This window comes from Microcebus murinus, chromosome 23 (assembly GCF_040939455.1).
Source record: "Microcebus murinus isolate Inina chromosome 23, M.murinus_Inina_mat1.0, whole genome shotgun sequence".
NCBI classification, from domain to species: domain Eukaryota; kingdom Metazoa; phylum Chordata; class Mammalia; order Primates; family Cheirogaleidae; genus Microcebus; species Microcebus murinus.
The window spans coordinates 17,200,249-17,221,804 of record NC_134126.1 but is presented as its reverse complement, the minus strand read 5'-3'; the positions used below and the strand labels follow the sequence as shown (position 1 = coordinate 17,221,804).

Genomic DNA, 21,556 nt, shown 5'->3' with positions numbered 1-21,556 from the left:
ACTTGTTTTTCCCATAGTAAGAATTAAGTTTTGCATTTTCACACACACAGAAACAAATTAAAACAAGTAGTTCATGAGAAGGCAAAACTTACCCTTATATACAATTTATTACTATTTTGTATTATATTTAATTAATTTTCTAAATGTGATCCTACTCTACAAGACTGATCCTAGGACTCAAGTGTCATGACCTTCAGTTTGAAAAATTGGTTAAAGCATGATCCCACTAAATTCTTCAGATTGAATAACAATGCAATGTGTTTTCTAGCCTCCCATTCAAAGCTGAAGAAAGCCATAAGTCCACTGGCAGGATTCTGAGGTAAGTACCTCAGTAACCTTCTAGGGGAGAAAGAGGGTCCCCTGTGAAGAGAAATCTCAGGAAAAACTGTTGAGAGGTGGGTAATCTGAGCAGGACTCTGGAGAGGAGATAGATTTCAAGAGGCGGCCACAGCAGGCGTTCCAGACAGAGCAGACTCACGAGGGGCTCAGATGGAAGACACACCTGCCGGGCAACGTTGGGGGCTGAAGCGCTAAATCTGGTGTCACAGACCCTGCCACTGTCGCTATGAGCCATGGACCTTATCAACATCAGCCTCTCTGAGGAGTAAGATTCTCATCTGTGAAATGGGGTAATTACAATAACATCTGCCTCACTTCCCTCAGAGGCAAGTTCTGAAGAAAGTACATGGAAGAACATCCAAAAACTGTAAGAACTGGCCAGGAGGTGATGAAGAAAATGGGCATCATTTGTTGAGTGGGTCCTTATGCTGTTCCAACCACCCATGTCATCCTTACAACAACGCGGTGATGTTGGTACTATCATCTCCATTATATAGACGAAGAGACTGAAGCTCAGTCTTTTCTTTTTTTTTCTTTTTTTTTTTTTTTTTTGAGACAGAGTCTCACTCTGTTGCCCAGGCTAGAGTGAGTGCCATGGCGTCAGCCTAGCTCACAGCAACCTCAAACTCCTGGGCTCGAGCGATCCTCCTGCCTCAGCCTCCCGAGTAGCTGGGACTACAGGCATGCACCACCATGCCCGGCTAATTTTTTTTTCTATATATATATTAGTTGGCCAATTAATTTCTTTCTATTTATAGTAGAGACGAGGTCTCGCTCTTGCTCAGGCTGGTTTCGAACTCCTGACCTTGAGCAATCCACCCCCCTCGGCCTCCCAGAGAACTAGGATTACAGGCGTGAGCCACCGCCCCGGCTTCAGTCTTTTCTTGCACACGGTCACCTAGCTAGTAAATGGCAGAAGCAGAACTCAAACCAGATCTGCCTGATTTCTACTTCTCCCCTCACTGTAGCTGTGCATTAAATGTTGGGGGCTAGAGGCAGATGGTAAGGGTTTGGAGGAGGAGGTAAGGCCGTGGAGGGTGAAGAGAAGGGCAGAAAGTCTAGAAAGGAGTATTGGGACTGGAGCAGCAAGCCCTTCGATGTCAGCCAAATCTAGACCTTATTCCAGATGCAGTAAAGGTTCTGGGCAGACTCTGATGTGATCACATCTGTGATTCAGCAACATAAATCTGGTAGCATTATCAGAGAGACAAAGATCACCACTTAGCAGGCAACTCAATCAGCTGATTAGTCACAGTGCTCACAAGGTAGCTTTGCAAAGACAGAAAATCTCTGCCCTTCATCCTCACTTGTGTCTTTGGATAGAAATAAAACCCCCCAAAAACTGGCATAAAACATGAATTGGCAATTTGACACAAGCTGAAATTCTATGTGTCCCAGCACTTGGAAAAGCCATGGGTGCTGTCGAATCTGTTGACTAACTGGAAATGTTGCATTCACACTGGACAAATGGTTATGAAGGATGAGATCTTTCTCACTGGGAAAAAAGCAAGAATTATATATATAAAAAAAAAATCTCAGCAAACGGGATTTATTTTCAAGACATGTCAGGACTGCCATTCATCTATGTTTATACCGACATAAATAGGACTAATTGTCTTTCTGACACATGTCTTCTGTTACATGATTTTTAATGTGTCATGTTTGATCCTATTAAATAAAATCAACCACTACAAAGCACATTGACAAGAATTTTAAAAGGATTGTACTTTCACTGTAGTTTGCAAAAGATGGAGTATGTTTCTTAGAACTCATTTCTTTATTCCCACTGGAATAAGAGAAACGGTAATGGAAAGCAAGAAATGACTTCTTTTCACCGGGATCCTCGTCAGATGTTTCCTCTACAGATCTGAAGTGGGTTGGGGTGCAGCCCTGGTTTCCAAGGCACTTCCTTAACTGTTAGAAATCTAACCATTCAGTGGACCGTGTATCCTGGAGAAGGGAAGCCACCCCTACCTGGAATCTAGAGGCAGCATGTGATCATAGAAAGAGCCAGAAATGTGGTGTTAGCAACCTGCCTCTGCTGCTAGCTGGCATGACTTGGGGAAGCCTCCAAACCCTCTGCATCCTGTTTCCTCATCTGTGAAGTGAAGGGTTGAAGTCCATTTTCCCTAAGGTCTTTCCAGCTCCAACATTCTGTGATCCTCCCCTGATTGTGGGTCCAAGATGAGGTCAGAGGGCCTAAGGTGAGAACAGCCTCACACTTAGCCTGAAATATGGGGAGGCTCCTGTTAGCCACAGCACAGGCACTCATCAAAACCAGCAGGAATGATCTGGACTAACCCTTACGGAAGCAGTCTGGGTCAGCAATTCTACTCGATACCTAAATGACAATTGTCTTCACCTAGTACGACTTCTGTGATCACCAATTGACTCATTCATGAATGGTTCCTGGCACAAAGTACACAAGCAATGGTGGGTTTGGAAGCAGGCTGGTTACATGCTCAACTTTGTAACATAAGAATGAAGATAATTACAGAATATGCTTTGAAAAGTTACAGTGCTATGATGGTGAACCCCACCTTAAAAACCCATAAGATAAACATATATATGTATATATACATACATATATTTTAAACTGAACCTTAAAAAGGAAGGATAAATTAAAAGACGATGATTTTTCATTATAGGTTCTCTCTTTCCAAAAAGATTCACCACCAGGCTCTTATGAAGAGCAAGTTCCACTGTTGCATCTAAATCTTTAAAAATTAGTTTATTTAGAAAATGTTAGGAGCTCACACATTATTATTATTGTTGTTGTTTTCTGGATATTCCCCAGAGGCTCATTCTGAGAATCACTTTGTAAAACACACACGACACTCTCAAAAACGAAATCTCTCCCAGACTATTAGTTTTTCTTTATATCATTTCCATCTAAGCCCCACTGCAGGCTTTCCCTAAACCACACGAAGGCAAAGGGCTGCTTAATCCTTGCTGAAATTCTCAAAGTCAAGATTAAGGATTAATCCCTTCTGGAATTACTCTGAAATAAGATCCGTGCCCAGGAAGTTGGAAAGGAGAGAGGTTGGATACAGTGGTATCTAGTGAGAAACACATCTCAGAACCCACTGGGCTGACCTTAGCCCAGCCATTCAGACCTTGAGCAAGAATGCCAGTTAGCTGCCTTCCACAGGCCTCACCAGAACCCCCACTTTGGGTCAGGAAATAGAGGTTTTGGTTAGCCAACAGTGCCTTCGCAAAAGCAGACTTCTGGCAGAAGCAACTCCGGTGATAGAGTCATTAAGCGATGCCACGCAGGGCATAACCTTGGATAGCGCCACACCCATTCATTTCCCATCTTCATCAAAATCACATTCAATTAAAATAGGGGACACTGAATGTTAACCATATCCATAGATGAGTAAAATGAAGTAAAGCAGTAACATGGCACTGATACGTGGGGCTCGGAAGCAGGTAGCTTTAGCACCGATCTAAGTGGAGCAAAGATAAATCATTAGCAGCTAGTTTTTCTCCCTCAATCAATGTGATTAGGTAAGAGACTAGGGTCATAGTCTATGCACGCACCTGGGCTACTTGCAAACACATCATCGCCTTATTAAAAGCCAAACAGAAATGAAAGCACAGTCCACGTGGGCCACTGGAAAGGATTTCCAAAGGGTCCCACGGTCAATCCTACCTCTGATATTCAGGGCTTCGGACTTTTTCTCCTTTTTCATCATCTCTTCAGGCTCATTCTGGGTGTTCAGGGAATCACCTGCATTCAAAGAAGAAACCTTGTGTTGTGTATAAGTTCTACAAACAAAAAGAACCAATGGACGCAAAATAAAGTTTTGTTATTTTAAATTCCTACTAGCTTATGGGAGACCCTGCCCCTGCACACACACAGCCCAGAATGGCACATTTTGGCCTTGAAATAGCCTTGTGATGCACCTTTGGGCTTCATTCACACTTCCTTTCAAATTAAAACAAAAAAGGGGGAGAGTGGGAACCCACCCCCACCCGCAAAACCCAAAACCCGTAACATCCGAGGGGACAGAAAGGGGATGGGAAAAAGCAAACTAATGAAGCAACTAATGAGGGGAGGAGGGGCCGGGGAATGCTCTCTGTTGCCCAGTAAGGAATGATTTCCAAGAAAATCAATACTCGTATACAGAGAGAATGGGGGAGGGGGAAAGAAGCTAGGGGGACCCGAGAATCCATAAGAAAAATGAAAGAAAGAAATCGTGGGGAATATGTTAAGTCAGCAGAAGAGGTGTAAAGCGGAACTGCAAAGGAAAGCGATTTAAAAAAAAAAAAGAAAGAAAGGGCAGGGAGAAGCAAAGAGGGCGTGGGGTGACAAGAAAAGGGCCGGGCGGGAGAAGGGAGGGAGGACGCAGTGGTCCAAAGGATGCAACCGAAAGGCACCTGCTACGTTTGAGAACACGGTCGCCCCCTTCTCCTGCGTCCTTTCGCCCGAGGCCCCCCGGAGGGTCACGGCCGAGTCCCCGCCGGGGGCTGCCGGGGTCGCGGGGTGCGGCCCGTGCTCCGCGCCCCGGAGGTCCCCGAAGGCGCCGCGAGCGCCGCCCTCCGCCAGCGGCCGCGGCTGCTGCGGCTTCGGGCGGCGGCGCGGGCAGCGGCCGCAGCAGGCGAACCAGGCGGCGCAGTCCTGGAAGATGAGCAGCCCCACCACGTTGACCGCCAGCCCCAGGGCGCCGACGATGAGCACCAGCTCGGCGTCGTCGATGCGCTCGGGCCGGGCGAGGCGCAGCACGGCCTCCACGAAGATGGTGAAGCAGAGCGCGGTGAGGAAGACGGCGTTGCTGAGCGCGCCCACCACCTCGGCGCGGGCGTAGCCGTAGGTGGCCCGCGAGCCCCGCGTGCGGCGCCGCGCGATGTAGCCGGAGCTCAGGCCCACGCACAGCGAGATCAGGTCCGACAGCATGTTGAAGGAGTCGGAGAGCAGCGCGATGGAGTTGCCCAGGTAGCCCGACACCAGCTCGGCCACGAAGAAGGCGACGGTGAGCACGAGCATGAAGAGCAGCCGGCACGTCTTGCCCGAGTAGCGGCCCATCTCCGCCCGAGCGCAGCGCAGCGCGGCAGCCGCAACAGGTGGGGGCGCAGCGCGGTGGCCCCGGCGCCTCCCCGGCAGGTACCCGCCTCCCGGGCTGCCGGCGGCCCTTTCCCGGAGCTTTTATAACGCGGAGGCACGGCGCCCCAAGTCCCGGCGCGTCCAGAGTCTAAAGGAGTGGCTGCGGCGGCGGCGGCCGCATCTGATGTGCCTCCCGCGGCCCCTTCCCCCTTCCTCGTGGCCCCGGCCTGACTTGGCAGGTGGCCACCAGCCAGTGTCTCTCTAAGCGGGATGAGCTGTGCAGAGAGGGGAGCCGCGGAGGGGGGCAGGGGCGTGTCTGGACGTCAGTCCTCGCCTACACCACTCATCCGTGCAGAGGGGGATCCACTCGATGACACCCCTCCCCGCCCCCCAGACCCCTTAGGTTGCCAGTGTCCTTCCGGCTGACTCAGTGATAAGGACTTCGACTGCCGTGGGTGTGTTAGCCGCGGTGGACAAGAACACCTTGGCGTACGTGCCCAGAAGCAGCTTGCAGTACAGATTCCATATTAACCCAGCGTACAGCCCAGGAGCGCTGACTTGGGCCAACCCTGCCCTTAAAGGTGCTTCCCGCCTTTCATTTCCTTGCATTTGAGCTCATCCCTCGCTCAGCCCCCGCCCTCATTCCACTACCACCTATGGTAAACCTATTTGATCTTCTCATCCTCGTCACAGCCGTAATAAGAGGTGCACGAACGTTCCCATCGCCCCCTCATGGCACAGTGCGGTCCCTGTACCCTTTCAGGATCGTCACAGTCAAGACCCCATTCCTCCCTGAGCCGCAGCAGCCCTCAGGAGAGCACAGATCACACTGTTGTTAGCATGGCCCTGTCCCACCCCCTACCCTGCCCAACCCCCCCCCCAGCAGTCTGATCTACTCTGGTAGACACAAGTCCCTCGGCCACCAAAGAAGCCAGGGCTGGCATCTCCTGAGTACGTGTCTCATTTTCCATTGGAGAGAACATTCTACTTGCCTCCATGTGTCCCTGACTGCGTGACCTGACGCTTTTAGTTCAATGGACTTATCTACACGAAGGTCTATTCCAAACAAAGATCCTTCTGTTTACAACAGGCTCTATTCCAAGGCAAAGTTATCCAGAAGGGAACTGTCCCCAGGACTCTGGGAGAAGCTGAGAAAGGGAACCTGGAAGAAGAAAGGGTGTTTGCCGTGGGTCAGTTCAGGGAAGGCTCACAGGTTTCTTTCTTGGTTTGTTTTGTTTTATAACTCCTGTCTCATTTCACAAAGGATTTGAAGGTGAAGCTTGCTAATCTCTATTCTCCCTCCCCCCAATACCTGAACTTTAACCATTCCTGAAAAATACACATCTGTTTTTGGCTTGGAAATGAATAAAAATGTCTCGCTCCAAGAGAAGCCACAAAATCCATTAGCAGACATTCTAATTTCTAGCCCCATGCATGGTTTTAGCCCCATAAAACAGAACCTTGCCTTTTAATGATCCTTGATTGTCCTTAACAGTCGTGCTAATGCGGCTTTGATCTGAGCAGCCCACCAGATGAGCCTCCAAACTCGGGGACCTTAGTAAACCTTCCCACCTCCAGGAAAATATCCCTACACTGAGAACTGGAGGAAATTGATGTCAAATATTCTCTAAAAATTAATATAAAAATAATAAAGTGGAAGTAAAAGGGTATAGACTGACAAAAGTTTTGAAGCTGTGTGGCCTTGGACAAGTCCCTTAATCATCTGGGCCCTTTTCCACTACTGTAAAATGGGAACAATAATAGTATAGTGAGAATTAAAAGAGTTAATATGTGTAAAGTATTATACTTATATAACAGCACCTGGTACATATTAACAGTAAGCAATCGATAAATGTTAGCTGTTACTGTTAGCATTCATATTATCTAATAGTGCAACAGCACATGTGTAATAAATTTACTACTGAACAACAGACAACACGCTCTAATACACAAAAGAGACATACTAGAGTACTGTATGTACCCTGTCCAGTTTCTGGCTTACACTGTCTTCAAACTGAAAGCTCTGAAACATTAAACACGACAGCAAGCAAAGCAGTCAATATAAGTGAGTGAGGCCTTTTGGAGCTCATTCAACAGGGCTAAAGCATTCCTTGCTAGTTGCATTTCTTTCTCATTTATGGCAGAAAGCAAAACCTGAAATCAGCAGAAATATATCATTTGAGCAGATTGCCTAATCGTTCTAACCAAAAGTAGATAAGCATGTGTCACTGCTCCAGGAGAGCAGTCAATGGAACTAGAAAAGCAGTGGCTGAGGAAACAGAGGAGGAGCTGCAATGGTCTGAGTTACCCTGCTGGGGCCGGGTTCCTAATTTTAAAAAAGGATAAGAGTTGCCAGACAGTGTCAACAAATGCACTACAGAAGAATATTTTAACAAGGACTACACACACACACACACACACACACACACACACTGTATATGTAATCAGTTAATTGACAGAAATGCAGTCTGCATTTTAACTTTACAGTAAATTATGAGGTTTCAAGAGCTTTCGTTTAACGAGCTCTTTCCTTACCCAGCCTGTACAGAGCAATTCATAGGGATTATCTCATTTCATCATCACAATAGACCCATAAAATAAATACTATTTTATAGACGAAGAACCTAAAGCCCAGAGATTGTAAGTAGATTGCCCAAGATCACACAATCTATAAATGATAGAGTCAAGATCTGAACTAGAAGGCTGGGCGTGGTGGCTCACGCCTGTAATCCCAGCACTCTGGGAGGCCGAGGCGGGCGGATTGCTCGAGGTCAGGAGTTCGAAACCAGCCTGAGCAAGAGTGAGACCCCGTCTCTACTATAAATAGAAAGAAATTAATTGGCCAACTAATATATATATAGAAAAAATTAGCTGGGCATGGTGGCACATGCCTGTAGTCCCAGCTACTCGGGAGGCTGAGGCAGAAGGATTACTTGAGCCCAGGAGTTTGAGGTTGCTGTGAGCTGGGCTGACGCCACAGCACTCACTATAGCCTGGGCAACAAGTGAGACTCTGTCTCAAAAAAAAAAAAAAAAAAGATCTGAACTAGGCATCAAACTCTAGAGCTTATGCCCTTTACCCCTAGAGTATATTAATTTGATTAACACTTCTTTTGTTCTAAACAAATGAAAGGATTTTTTTAAAGTTCACTTTTTATTGGTACAAAACTTGATCTGTCACAAGTCATAAATTCAGAGATTATGACACTAAAAATTCTTTCTGCACTGACTCAGAAATTAACACACTTTTTTTTTTTAGAAATTGAAAAAGCATCTCTTTTTTATTATTATTATTTTTATTTTTTGAGACAGAGTCTCACTCTCTTGCCTGGGCTAGAATGCCGTGGTGTCAGCCTGGGTCACAGCAACCTCAAACTCGTGAGCTCAAGCGATCCTCTTGCCTCAGCCTCTCAGGTAGCTGGGACTACAGGCATGCGCCACCATGTCCGGCTAATTATTTCTATTTTTAGTTGTTTGGCTAATTTCTTTCTATTTATAGTAGAGATGGGGTCTTGCTCTTGCTCAGGCTGGTCTCGAACCCCTGAGCTCAGCAATCCTCCCACCTCGGCCTTCCAGAGTGCTAGGATTACAGGCGTAAGCCACTTCGCTGGGCCAATTTTGTAGTTCTACTTGACAAAAGATGATGTTCCCTTCAGGGAGAGAACAGACATTTTGTCTGAAGCCTCCAAGTCTTACTCAAAACAAGAGGTAGCTCTTTTTCCCATTGCTACAGCCTCTAGGCCTTAAATACGTCATCAAAAGGTGGACAATTCTCAGCTCCAAATATGAAGAGCATAAAATAATGTGATGACTTTACAAAAGGAAATCTCTTCTCCAGGTAGCTTAGGAATTTTCTGTCCAAAGTCAGTTCTTCATTGGTGAATGTATATAATATGTACCTTTGGAACACTTTGGCTGTACAAAGGTATTTTTGGACCCCAAAGGTATGCATTTCACCCTTCAAGTTTTTCAGAACATATTAAACTTAAGACACTCTTAAATTTAGATGATCATTCTTTTTTTTAATGATAAGGCATGAGATATGAAAAAGATTAAAAACGAGGTACTGTCCAGGCATGGTGGCTCAAGCCTATAATTCTAACACTCTGGGAGGTCGAGGCAGGAGGATCACTCAAGATCAGGAGTTCGAGACCAGACTGAGCAAGAGCGAGACCCCATCTCTACTATAAATAGAAAGAAATTAGCTAGGACAACTAAAAATATATAGAAAAAATTAGCTGGGCATGGTGGCGCGTGCCTGTAGTCCCAGCTACTCGGGAGGCTGAGGGAGGAGGATCGCTTGAGTGCAGGAGTTTGAGGTTGCTGTGAGCTAGACTGATGCCATGACTCTAGCCCGGGCAACAGAATGAGACTCTGTCTCAAAAACAACAACAACAAAAAAAAACCAAAGTACTGCTCAACACTAGTTTGAATGGGTTGTTAATAAGGGAGAAAACATTCAGCAACGTAGTATGCTGCAGCCCCCCTAGAACGAAGCAGCTCTAATATATTATCTAATAAATCAGAGCTGTGCCCATCCGCCTGCAGAGTGTTCTTACCTAAAGTCACCTCCATGGTTTCTCCCCAATGCCACTTGCTCTTGCAACTCAAGAGTACGTCTGCTACTAGCACCAGCCCAGGAAGTGGGAAGAACACAAGCCCATCGTAACATCCAATGATACAACCTTCTTCTTGAGAAAACACCAGACTCTAAATAATTTTAATTTTGAGCTCATTTTGATGAAACTTGAAAGGCAAAGTAGAGTAGCAGCTAAAAGTTTGAGCTTTGGGGTCAGGCGGATTTGGAACTAAATCCAAGCTTTGCTACTCGGTTGCTACTGCTCAAGTGACTTGGGGCACGTTTCTTAACACTTCTTCCCCATCTGTGAAATAAGGACAATAATAGCGTCTACCTCATGGAGCTGTCATGAGACTTAAGCGAGAAAACATATGTAAATTGCTGAGTGTGGTGCCAGGTTCATCGGAAAGGCTCAGTAAGTGTTAACAAAAAATCACCACCACCTTGAGTTTTAAATCCAAGTTTAGGGAGGGAGGGAGAGAGGAAGGAATATTTTTCTTCACCAAAGGATTCCCATCAGGGTTGCTTTTAGAGAAAATAGATATATTTAAGGATTCGTTTCCAGCTTCATCTTAGAAGCAGTGACATTTACGGAGCCATAGAATAAAACATTTTTAAGTTCCTGCAACTGGAAGAGAAGCATATAGTTTCAGTAACAATACTTCTACATGTAGAAAACATAGGAACCCAAGTTACCGACTGTTGGGTACACAGATGTAAAAGAATTTTACAATTTTTATATAACACCAGGATGATGCATTTATTTTTCTGAAAGTATTTGAGAATACATTAAATGTAAGAGATTCTTGACTGGAGGTGACCACTTTTTTCTTTCCCACGATAGACACAAGAGATGTGGAATGACAGAAGGGAGGTAGTGGTCACTTCAAACGGGCTGTTGATGAAGGAGAAATTCTTTGGGCTAATAGGTTCATTTGAGAGTGAAGAGGCCAACCATGCTATGTAGGGACAGCTTGTTGTCACAGACACTGTAGTTCTGCTCTGTGTGTTTCTTATCATCTCCAGGCCACAAGGACAGCCCCAGAGACTCTCACTCACGCAGAACCCTGTGCTTGGGGTTTAAAGGGGTCATGGGTAAGTGAAAACAGGAGAATGAAGGGGGCCATGGCTATCAGGAGGAACAGGGAAAAGAGAGGCAGAACTGGAAGTTTAAGAAAGACTTCTTACTCAAAGTCCATCATCACATACTGACATCATTTGGGGTCTGATTCTACCTGATTGGTGAACAGTGAGGGAAAAACCAGTTTGGGCACTATTTCCAATTCAAATGGAAGCAAAAAAAGAATTAAAAGTTGCAAGAAAGGGGCCGGGCATGGTGGCTCATGCCTGTAATCCTAGCACTCTGGGAGGCCGAGGCAGGCGGATTGCTCAAGGTCAAGAGTTCAAAACCAGCCTGAGCAAGAGCAAGACCCCGACTCTACTATAAAAAAAATAGAAAGAAATTAATTGTCCAACTAAAATATATATAAAAAAATTAGCCGGGCATGGTGGCACATGCCTGTAGTCCCAGCTACTCGGGAGGCTGAGGCAGCAGGATCGCCTGAGCCCAGGAGTTTGAGGTTGCTGTGAGCTGGGCTGATGCCACGGCACTCACTCTAGCCTGCGCAACAAAGTGAGACTCTGTCTCAAAAAAAAAAACCAAAAGAAAAAAAAAAAGTTGCAAGAAAGGGAGAAAAACTCCCCCTTGATATTGATTCTAGACCTAATGGTTTTAACTGTAAGTTAAATTATATGTTATTTCACAATTTACAAAAAAGATTTCACATGTGTTATTTGATGCCATTAAAAACAATCAAAACCATCCTTTTCTCAGGGTAGTACTACTGTCCTATGAAGGATTAATGAGAGCAGTACTGCTAATGCCTAGACAATTTGTGAATAGAAAAATAAATTAAAAAAAACAATCCAACACAGACAACAAACTTCTTCACTGCTAGACTCACCTGAATTTATAGACTCTGTGAACAGGAGAAAGATCATTTCCCCAAGAAACTGTGGGAATAATTGTGTGTGCAGGGAAGAGAGGGTTAAAACAAAACCTATTAATAAATGCCTTTACCTTTATCTGCCAAATGCACCGGTGAAATATTCAGGGTTATGTAGTAGAAGGACACAGGCTTTGGAGCTATGCAGGTCTAAGATCCAATCTTGCCTCTATCAGCTATTAGCAAGTGGGCCAGTCACTAAGCTTCCCTGAGCCTCTCTGTCCTTATGTCATCTAGATAGAAAGGTATCACTGTCTCACACAGCGCTTGTGAGAATCAAATGAAATGCAAAGGGCCTTGCATGGTGCTTTTCGTAGATAATCAACCAATGGTGTCTCCTTCCATTAATTTCTGGCTATCAGCATTCCCAGAACTATTGTTGACTTCTGGTAAACAACCTCATGGAATCTCCTTATTTAGGGTATGCTACTTTTTATAAAATCATGTATGTCTCCCTGGTCCAAATAATCTAGTTACCTTCATTAGCTTAGAACTAATCAGCTATTGATTAATAATATAGTTCATGAATATAAAATTAATAGATTATTTGACAAATATAAAAATATTGAAAATAAGTCTTTTACAAATCTGAACTCCAAACCTCTCAGTGATCATTGCTATACTTCTTTGTCCATCATGACCTGTCAGTCATGTGGCAGCAGAGTAGAGAGAATCAAGCTGTCTAGACTGAGAGGCATAGCATTATTACCATCACAAAAATGAAAGGCTGTGCTGAATATTAAATGGGGTCTGGAGGAGAACTATGATTCTTGATCTCTTGTTCTTGTACAGCTTGAAACAGTTACAGAATTTCTGAACCTTAGTTTCCCAGTTTGTAAGATGCAAATAAGAACCTCATACCAGTGTATGTAGTTGCTTTGAATATCAAGTGAGATAATGAAGATACAAAGAGGGAAAAAGAAAAGGCATTGTGATTGTTGTAATTATGAAGCCACAGACCCATAATCAACATGAGTTCTAGAAAGCAAGCATTGTATTTGTAAACACCAGAAGTTTATATGGGTCAGCTGAGGTTTTAGATTGCCTGGAACCCCTCCCTGCTTCCTTCTATTAGGATATCCTGTCCCCTCGGACACAGTGGTGGGCATGTCACCTAGAGTGAGCCAATCATGGCTCCTCATCCCCTGGCCACATGCTTGGTTCAAGACATGGGTACTTGTTTTTTTTTGGTTTTTTGGTTTGTTTGTTTTTTGAGACAGAGTCTCGCTCTGTTGCCCTGGCTAGAGTGAGTGCCATGGCGTCAGCCTACCTCACAGCAACCTCCAACTCCTAGGCTCGAGCAATCCTTCTGTATCAGCCTCCTGAGTAGCTGGGACTACAGACATGTGCCACCATGCCCGGCTAATTTTTTCTGTATGCTTTTAGTTGTCTGGCTGATTTATTTCTATTTTTAGTAGAGACAAGGTCTTGCTCTTGCTCAGGCTGGTTTCAAACTCCTGATCTTGAGTGATCCACCCTCTCGGCCTCCCAGAGTGCTAGGATTACAGGCATGAGCCACCACACCCAGCCGAGATGGGTGCTTTTAAAAAAGGAAGAAAGAGAGAGCGAGAGAGATGGGCACTTGACTCAAGATTTGCCAGAGTATTTCTTGGCATTTTCAATATAGATCTAGAAGAGAGAGAGCAGCTTCATAGTTTGAGAATGAAGCTGCTAAACTATGAGAATGTAATATGGACACCCTGGTAATTATGTCTCTTCTTGCTTCCTTCCAACACCCTTCGACCTGCAGTAGGAAAGGAAGCAGAAAGAAATAAGAGACAGTAAAGGAGAATCTCTAATGGAATTGCAAGTCTCTGGTTCCAGCTTGATTATGTGAACCAGGTAATTTTCCAATTTGCTTAGACAAGTATCAGTTGGTTTTTGTCATGTGCATCAGATACTTTTGATCAATAGTTGGTCAAGAACTTATATTTATTATGAGAGCCAGGCTCAGTGGCACACGCCTATAGTATCAGGGACTTTGGAAGGCTCAGGTGAGAGGATTGCTTGAGGCCAAGAGTTCTGGGCTGTAGTGTAGTATGATCGCACCTGTGAACAGATACTGCATTCCAGCTTGGGCAACATAGCAAGACCCCCTGACATGCACAGCCTCCCACGCTATCAACACCTGCCCTGCCCCCTTGGTTACATTTGTTACATGTGATGAACCTACACTAACACATGGTCATCATCCAAAGTCCATAGTTTACATTAGGGTTCATTCTTGGTGGTGTATATTCTATGGGTTTGGGAGTGTATAATGGCATGCATCCACCATTATAGTGTTACACAGAGTAGTTTCACTGCCCTAAACATCCTCTGGGCTCCGCCCACTCATCCAGCCCTCCCCACCCTCAACCCCTGGAAACTACTGATTTTTTTCCTGTTCCCATAGTTTTGCTTTTTCCAGCATATTATATAGTTGCAATCGCGTGCAGTGTAGATGGCTACATTATTTAAAACTTGATGTAAGCAAAGACCTCCCAACAAACCAAATGCTTTTCTGCAGCATAAATGACGCAGAGCATTATAAATAAGCCGTCCCAGCTCACACGGTCCTGCCTTGTGGATGACATGTCACGTTTGCAGAGGAGCAACCTGACTTGCTCACATATCTTTTCCAATGTTAGCCTCAGAACAAGCTTAAAAAGTTAAATCTGACTGTGTCTTCCTTTTAACAGGAGAAAACTGAGGTTCAGAGAAGTCCATAACTTGCTCAAGATTTTCCAGCTAGACAAAGTGAAATGATATCATGAGCTTCAGAGCTAAGTCAACTTGGCTTTGAATACTGACTATTAGAACTGCATGACTTGGACAACTGCAATAGTTTCTCTCATGCACATAAAACATCTTAAGTGTTGATCTTCTGGAGTTTATTTAAAAATCATTATTCGGAGAGGTTCTCATAGGATTATTTCATTCTTTTTAACTGTTTATGGTATTTCATAATAGAGATATACATAGATTATTTAAGAAGCCCCCATATCCACTGATGCATATTTAGCATTCTTTTTTATAAACTTGTATTTTGTCAATGTTAGCATCATTATTGTGACCATTTATGTGAATACTACTGTAGTAAACATCCTTGCACATATATCTTTGTTCGCTTTTTGGAGTGGGATGGATTCTTAGACGCACTGAACCAAAGAGTATGAGCATTTAAAATTGTTTATAGCTAGTACCAAATTGGTATCCAAAAATGTTGTACAAATGTATGCTCCTATCAAAAGTGGATGAAACTGTCTTCCTTTTATTTTCCAATTGTTTGCTGCTAGTGTAGAAAATTGATCTCTATAGTAACATTCTGTCCCCTGACCTTGTGAAATTTTCTTATTAGCTTTTATAACTGTTTCATAGGTTTCCTGGTATATGCTAGGCAAACAATTATATATCATCTGCAAATAAAGACAATTTTATTTCTTACTTTTATATATTTAAAAAAAAGTCTGAGTTCCATTTCCACAAGGTTTTTGACATCACTAGCCCCTGAGTTCTTTAAAACTTTTAGAAGGGGTGATGATTTACATTTATTGAATGATTCCTTCTGATGGCCTTCTCATTAGTATCTGAAACATTTATATTCTATCCTGTACCTATAATTCTGAAAGTGGTTTAGCCACAGTTCTACATTTAAATAGGTTTAATGCTCCTAACAGTCTTTTCATGCCATGATTTTCCCATTTCTGATCTCACTTAAAGTCGCATTTTGGTTGACGGGATTTCATCTAGTGTTTTTCTCAAAAAGGGTTCTTAAGTTTTATATATGTTTCATAATGTCTTTATGTTGCCTTTTGGAAATGAACTTAGATTAGATGAGTATTAAATTTTTAGATTGCTTTTATTTTATCTCTGAGGACTGTGTAGACATCCATTCGTTGTATCTTGGTATTTATTGCATGTTGCTGGGGAAAAGTCAGAATCCAGACTGATACTGTTCTCCTGTAGGTGACGGGCTTTTTCTGCCTGGGTACTATAGCCTTTCTTTATCCTTGATATTCAGAGATGCCTCCAGAACATAGGCATTGATTGTTACATATCAATTTTTCCCTTTTGATATGCAGATTTTTATCTTCATTTGGTTCAGAAAAAAAACCTTATATCTTTGAATATTTTTTCTGGCATCTTTTGTCTTGGGAAATAGCTAGTATGCAATGCTGCATGTCCACGCTTCATTGTTTACATCTGTTGTCTTTCTTCCAGTTCCTTTAAATCCCTTGATCAATTTCTCCAGCCTGTCTTCTGTATCATTGAGTTTCCACAGTACTTATTCTATGCCTCACTGCTTCCTGTATGGGTTTCATTTCAGTAATGTTTTATTATCTTCCTTTTTATCCCCCTTGAGTTCTGACAGTTCCTGTTAATTGTTTTATCTGAAAATGTCTTCTCTTACCTGGGGTAACTATTATTCTTCCATGTGTTTTTCTTCTGCCTTTTCACTGGTTCCTTTTGTAACTTTTTCTTTGTGGTATCTCTGTAGAGTTACCATATTGGATCTTTGCTGATCATCATGCATCTTTGAGTGGGGCGCTTATATCCAAGTCAGTTAGTGTGAGAAAGGGTGGCGGGAGTGACCAAAAGTGACTTCCAATTAGATCTGTTGTATCAAAACTTCTTTACCAAACATGCTTTTTCCCATTGAGATAAATAAGTCACCCTGGCAGATGGCCTACATGGCTCACACTGGAGCCTCCTAGCTCACAGTGTTTTGTTTGTGTTGGGGGGACCCTCCATTCCCCAAGCATCAGATTTCCATGAGGGGAGGGCACCGCCAGAAGAATATCCCTCTGGGGATACTCTTTGGGCTGCTCCCCTGACTTTTCCCAGAAGAAGGGTCACTTCGCTGATGGGTAACCTTGAGCTAAAGAGTGGAGCATGCTCAGCTAACCTCTCCTGGGATTTCTTTCTCAGATTTCCCACAGAGACCTGCAATCCTGGCATTGGAGGGGAGCAAACTGGGGCAGGTTCTGCCCTGAGGAGGGAGATCTGGGATTGGGTGGGTAAGTTTCATTCTGGGATGAATTATTAGGAAGCTCTTTGCCACTACCCATCTATGCCATCTCCCTCAGTATCTGTAATAGAGTTAGTATTTTATATTCAACTGTCATCCATACTGTATCTATCAATTGCTTCCAAACCTACCTAGCACAGTAAGCAAAGGGCATTAATTTTGAGTCCCTGATGCCCTAACATATTGGTGAGTCAGCAGGAAGCTTGAGAAAGATAAAGATGAGTATCTACAGGCCAAAGTAACCTGTGGAGAATGAGTTTCTGGGAGCCTCTGGTGAGGAGTTTTCAGATTTTATTGTTCCAGGAAATGTGACAAGCAACTAACAGTGAGTGACTGTTGTTATAGATATGGAACTATTTTGACAGGCCTTAGTGAGTGTGCATTTTTAAGGCAGGTTTTTTTTTTTTTTGAGACAGAGTCTCACTTTGTTGCCCAGGCTAGAGTGAGTGCTGTGGTGTCAGCCTAGCTCACAGCAACTTCAAACTCCTGGGCTCAAGCGATCCTGCTGCCTCAGCCTCCCAAGTAGCTGGGACTACAGGCATATGCTACCATGCCTGGCTAATTTTTTCTATATATATTAGTTGGCCAATTAATTTCTTTCTATTTTTAGTAGAGACGGGGTCTCGCTCTTGCTCAGGTTGGTTTTGAACCCTTGACCTCGAGCAATCCACCTGCCTCGGCCTCCCAGAATGCTAGGATTACAGGCGTGAGCCACCGTGCCTGGCCTTAAGGCAGGTTTTTTATTGTGTGCTTCAGTCTTACCATGCAAAGAAAATAAGAGGGAGCATTTGTTCTTGGAAATAGCAGACAGATGAAGCTAGAGGGAGGGAGCTTTCCTGTGGCTAGAAAGATGCACAAAAGCAAAAGAAAGGCACACATATCTAAATACTATTTTTAAAATGGGATTCAATTAGATTATACTGGGGACTGGGAACCAAAGAAATCTTTCAGAGACAGGAAGGCAGGATTTCAGCTAACCAGTGGGATCTAGAATGCACTCGTATCACCATCAGAAGGAACCAGATACAGGGAGCTATTAAAAGCCACCATCTCAGGCCGGGCGTGGTGGCTCACGCCTGTAATCCCAGCACTCTTGTAGGCTAAGATGGGTGGATTGCTCAAGGTCAGGAGTTCGAAACCAGCCTGAGCAAGAGCAAGACCTTCTCACCACTAAAAATAGAAAGAAATTAATTTGCCAACTAGGGCGACTTCCGGGGCCCCGCTCTTGGGGCCCCAGAACCTCGTCCACATTAAAATTTTATATAAAAAAAAAAAAAAATTTGCCAACTAAAAATATATAGAAAAAATTAGCAGGGCATGGTGGCCCATGCCTATAGTCCCACCATCTCAAAGCTGTGAATACTGTCCAAAATAAATGCAACTAGAGAATACAGCATTATCCTATACCTGAAACATCATTGTATGTTGGATATGTAGAGGGCAGGTTCATTTGTTTCTTTAGTTCACAGATCTTCAAATTGAGGTGAAGAAACTCAGGGAGCTGTACTGGAGCCTCATTCCCCCTGGGCCTGTTTAAGATGACAAGGTCTTGGACTTGGAGCTGATTCCATATGAGCTGAAACTTTAGGGCTCTTAGGGAGGGGTGAGTGTATTTTACAGGTGGAAATGATGTGAATTGTTGCCACCAGGCAAATCATGCAGATTGTTTTTTTCCAGAGATAGCCACAGCCGTATCTCCTATTCTACATATTTCTCTCCAGAGCGACTGTGATGCTCCCTCCATCCAGAGGTGGGGTCTACAGGCTTGGCATCCATAGATGCTAACGTTGAGTCAGAAGAGGCAATGAAGTGTCTACCCTGTTTGATGGAATACTCACGCTAGAAACCCTGAGCCACCGTGCACGATGTCCTGAAGCCACACCAGCGTGAGGAAGCCAAGCCGCAGGGAGAGGTCACGTGTAGGTGGTCCAGCCAGCGGTCCTTCATAGCGCGACCTTCCAGCCTAGGCACCAGACTTATGCGTAAATGAAGCCTTCAAGTGACTCAGCTTCCAGACACCAAGCCAGCCCCAGTCTCTGAGTCTTCTCCTCTGAGACCTCAGACATCGTGAAAGCAGATGGCCTGCTCCTACTGTGTCCTGTCTAAATTCCAGACCACAGAATCCCTGAGTATAATAAAAATGATTGTTGTTTTATGCCACTCAATTTGGACTGGTTTGTTACACAACAACTGGGAGCCAGAGCCACCATGTGAAGATGGGGGCAGCTATACAAAAGGTCTAGAAAATTTGAGAGGAGAAGCCCATGAAGATTCAGATAGAACATTTAAGGTATTATTAGATGAGCTTCAAAGCAAAGCAGTTATTGTGGGGTACGGGGTTCCTATGACCTGAGTGAACAGGTTAAGAAACAGAGTTAGGATTCTAAGGACAGGCACAGAGAGGACGAGACATACTGGAGGATTCTAGACAGGACAATGACAGTTTGAGTCCAGGTCTCAGATTAGATTTTTGGTTTAAAGGGAAAATGCCTTTTGAGTGAGATTATTGAACTCAGAGAGGTGAGGGTAGAGAAGATTCGTTTGGATAACAGTTACTTTTGGCAGATTCATAAAACACTGACTTCATTTCTCTCACTGTGATGAGAAAAAGAAATCTGTTTGGAAAACAGATGTCTGACCTAGAAAACAATGACCAAGTAAAAGGAAGAAAGTCCAACAAAAACACCAGCGTTGCATGTGGTGGAAAAGGGAAGGGATCAGCTTAAGCACCCCGTGAAACCATCACTGAGCCTTCCTGAGAGGAGAAAGAACACACAAGGGGTGGGAGCTGAGAGAACACACTGGAAGCATGTCCCAGACTTTAGAACAAAAGACTAAATAGAATGATATGCTTGCAACATTCAAAAGTAGTGGAAAGATAATGTTCGGAGGAGCATAAAGCAGGAGAAACAGGACAAGCTCCCAACGTTCCAAACAGGGCCAGGCCCAGTGGCTCACACCTGTAATCAGCAATTTGGGAGGCCAAAGCAGAAGGACTGTTTGAGGCCAGGAGTTCGAGACCAGCCTGGGCAACATAGTGCGACTCCATTTCTATAAAAACTTTAAAAAATTAGCCAGGCGTGGTGGCACATGCCTGTAGTCCCAGCTACTTGGGAGGCTGAGGTGGGAGGGTCACTTGAGCCCAGGAGTTTGAGGCTACAATGAACTATGATGATGCCTCTGCACCCTGTCTGGGAGACAGACCGGTACCCTGACTCAAAAAATAAAAAAGTTCAAAACAGCTTCTGCTGTTTTGGGGATCTGCTAAGGCTGAACTTCAGACTGAAGCAAACGTGGGAGTGAGAGAGCAGCAGGATTAGGAAGTAGGATTCATGGGCCTAAACTGTTCAGCTCTGGAGCTAGAGCAGGGGCAGCTGTGAGTGTAGACAGAGCCTGAAGCAAGGGCTTAAGGTAACAGTGGAATTCAGGAGCTTCTTTCCTTCCCTTGTCCCTCCTTCCTTCCTCTCTCATTTTCTTATTCTCTCACTCTCCCGTTTCTTTCATATGCTGATTGGGAAGGAAAAGTGTCCTCTGCAAGGAGGCAGGAATGTTTTAAATGTCACTCGCCAGGAAAGGATACCATGTGTTTACCAGGTAGGGAAACTTGGTACCCTAATTAACCTCTTGTTGTGCGAACTTTGCCAATAGAACTAAGTTCCCAGGTCTGGGTCCTGGCCAGGTCTCGTGTGGACCAGCTGGCATCTCAGAGAGGCAGAAATCAAGCCCACTCCTGATATTGCTAAGTCTCTGCCATGGTCATGGTTAGTGGTAATGAGAGCCTGGCCTACACCAGACGCTGAGTTCTGGGAACCTAAACTTACCTCTAATAAATGTTCTAGCTCTGGGATAATGTTATGTAGTTCAGTCAAACTTTTTGAGCTCTTCAAAAAATGTAGCAGCAAGTTAAAAACATACTCAGAGGCCAAAAATGAAGTCAAAGTCAAAATCCAGAAAGGTAAGTTGAAGCCAGAATCTGACTTAAGGATATCTGTCTGAATAAAGACAAATGCTCTAGCCTTGAATTTTAACAGTCACATGATCAGGTATGGCACAAGAGACAAAACTTAGATCCATGCAGGTGGACAGTTGGATCAGAGATCCCCTTCATAAAGCCAGATCCTTTGGCGAAAGGTTGAATGAAAACAAAACAAACAATGAAATAAACAAATAAAAACCCACTGACCTGAAGGAGACAACGAGGAAACACAAATGTTTTAGCCTTGGTGGTGATATTTTCCCATAGAGAAAATATCTCCTATGGGAAGTTGAAACTGTAATGTGGTCCTCATATGGTAATGCAGTCTAAATTCATACTACTTATGTAATAATAATAATACCTCAAGCAAAGAATTTTTTAAGTATGTCCAAGTTGGTAGTGTCCTCAGGCACCTGGCAGAAGCAAATGCAAATTTTCTATGGAAAAATGTACCTATAATCTACTCTTCAAAAAATACTCTCAGAGGAAGTTTCACTGAACATTAGTTCACAGCAAAAAAAACTATGAAAGACACAAAATGTGAGAAAATAAGACACCTTGAGAGAAGCAGCAAAAATAATAAACAGCAGAATCAGATG

The 21,556-nt window shown here is 43.9% G+C and overlaps 1 protein-coding gene and 1 pseudogene across 3 annotated transcripts in view; one reads left to right on the top strand and one right to left on the bottom strand.

Annotated features, from left to right (window-relative positions):
• Positions 1–21,556, bottom strand: part of SLC30A10 (solute carrier family 30 member 10) — a 41,425-nt gene that overhangs the window by 9,846 nt on the left and 10,023 nt on the right. Inside the window, exons 1-2 of one of the 3 annotated variants that reach the window (XM_012791456.3) lie at positions 4,723–5,563; positions 3,995–4,072 (exon numbers count right to left, since the gene is read on the bottom strand). In XM_012791456.3, coding sequence (XP_012646910.2) covers positions 3,995–4,072; positions 4,723–5,368 — 724 coding nt within the window. In that variant the 5' untranslated portion in view covers positions 5,369–5,563. Of the gene's footprint in view, positions 1–3,994; positions 4,111–4,722; positions 5,564–21,556 lie in introns of those variants that run through there. The other 2 variants (XM_012791462.3, XM_075997048.1) reach the window with 2 other exon arrangements.
• Positions 11,783–11,867, top strand: LOC142864040 (uncharacterized; annotated as a pseudogene).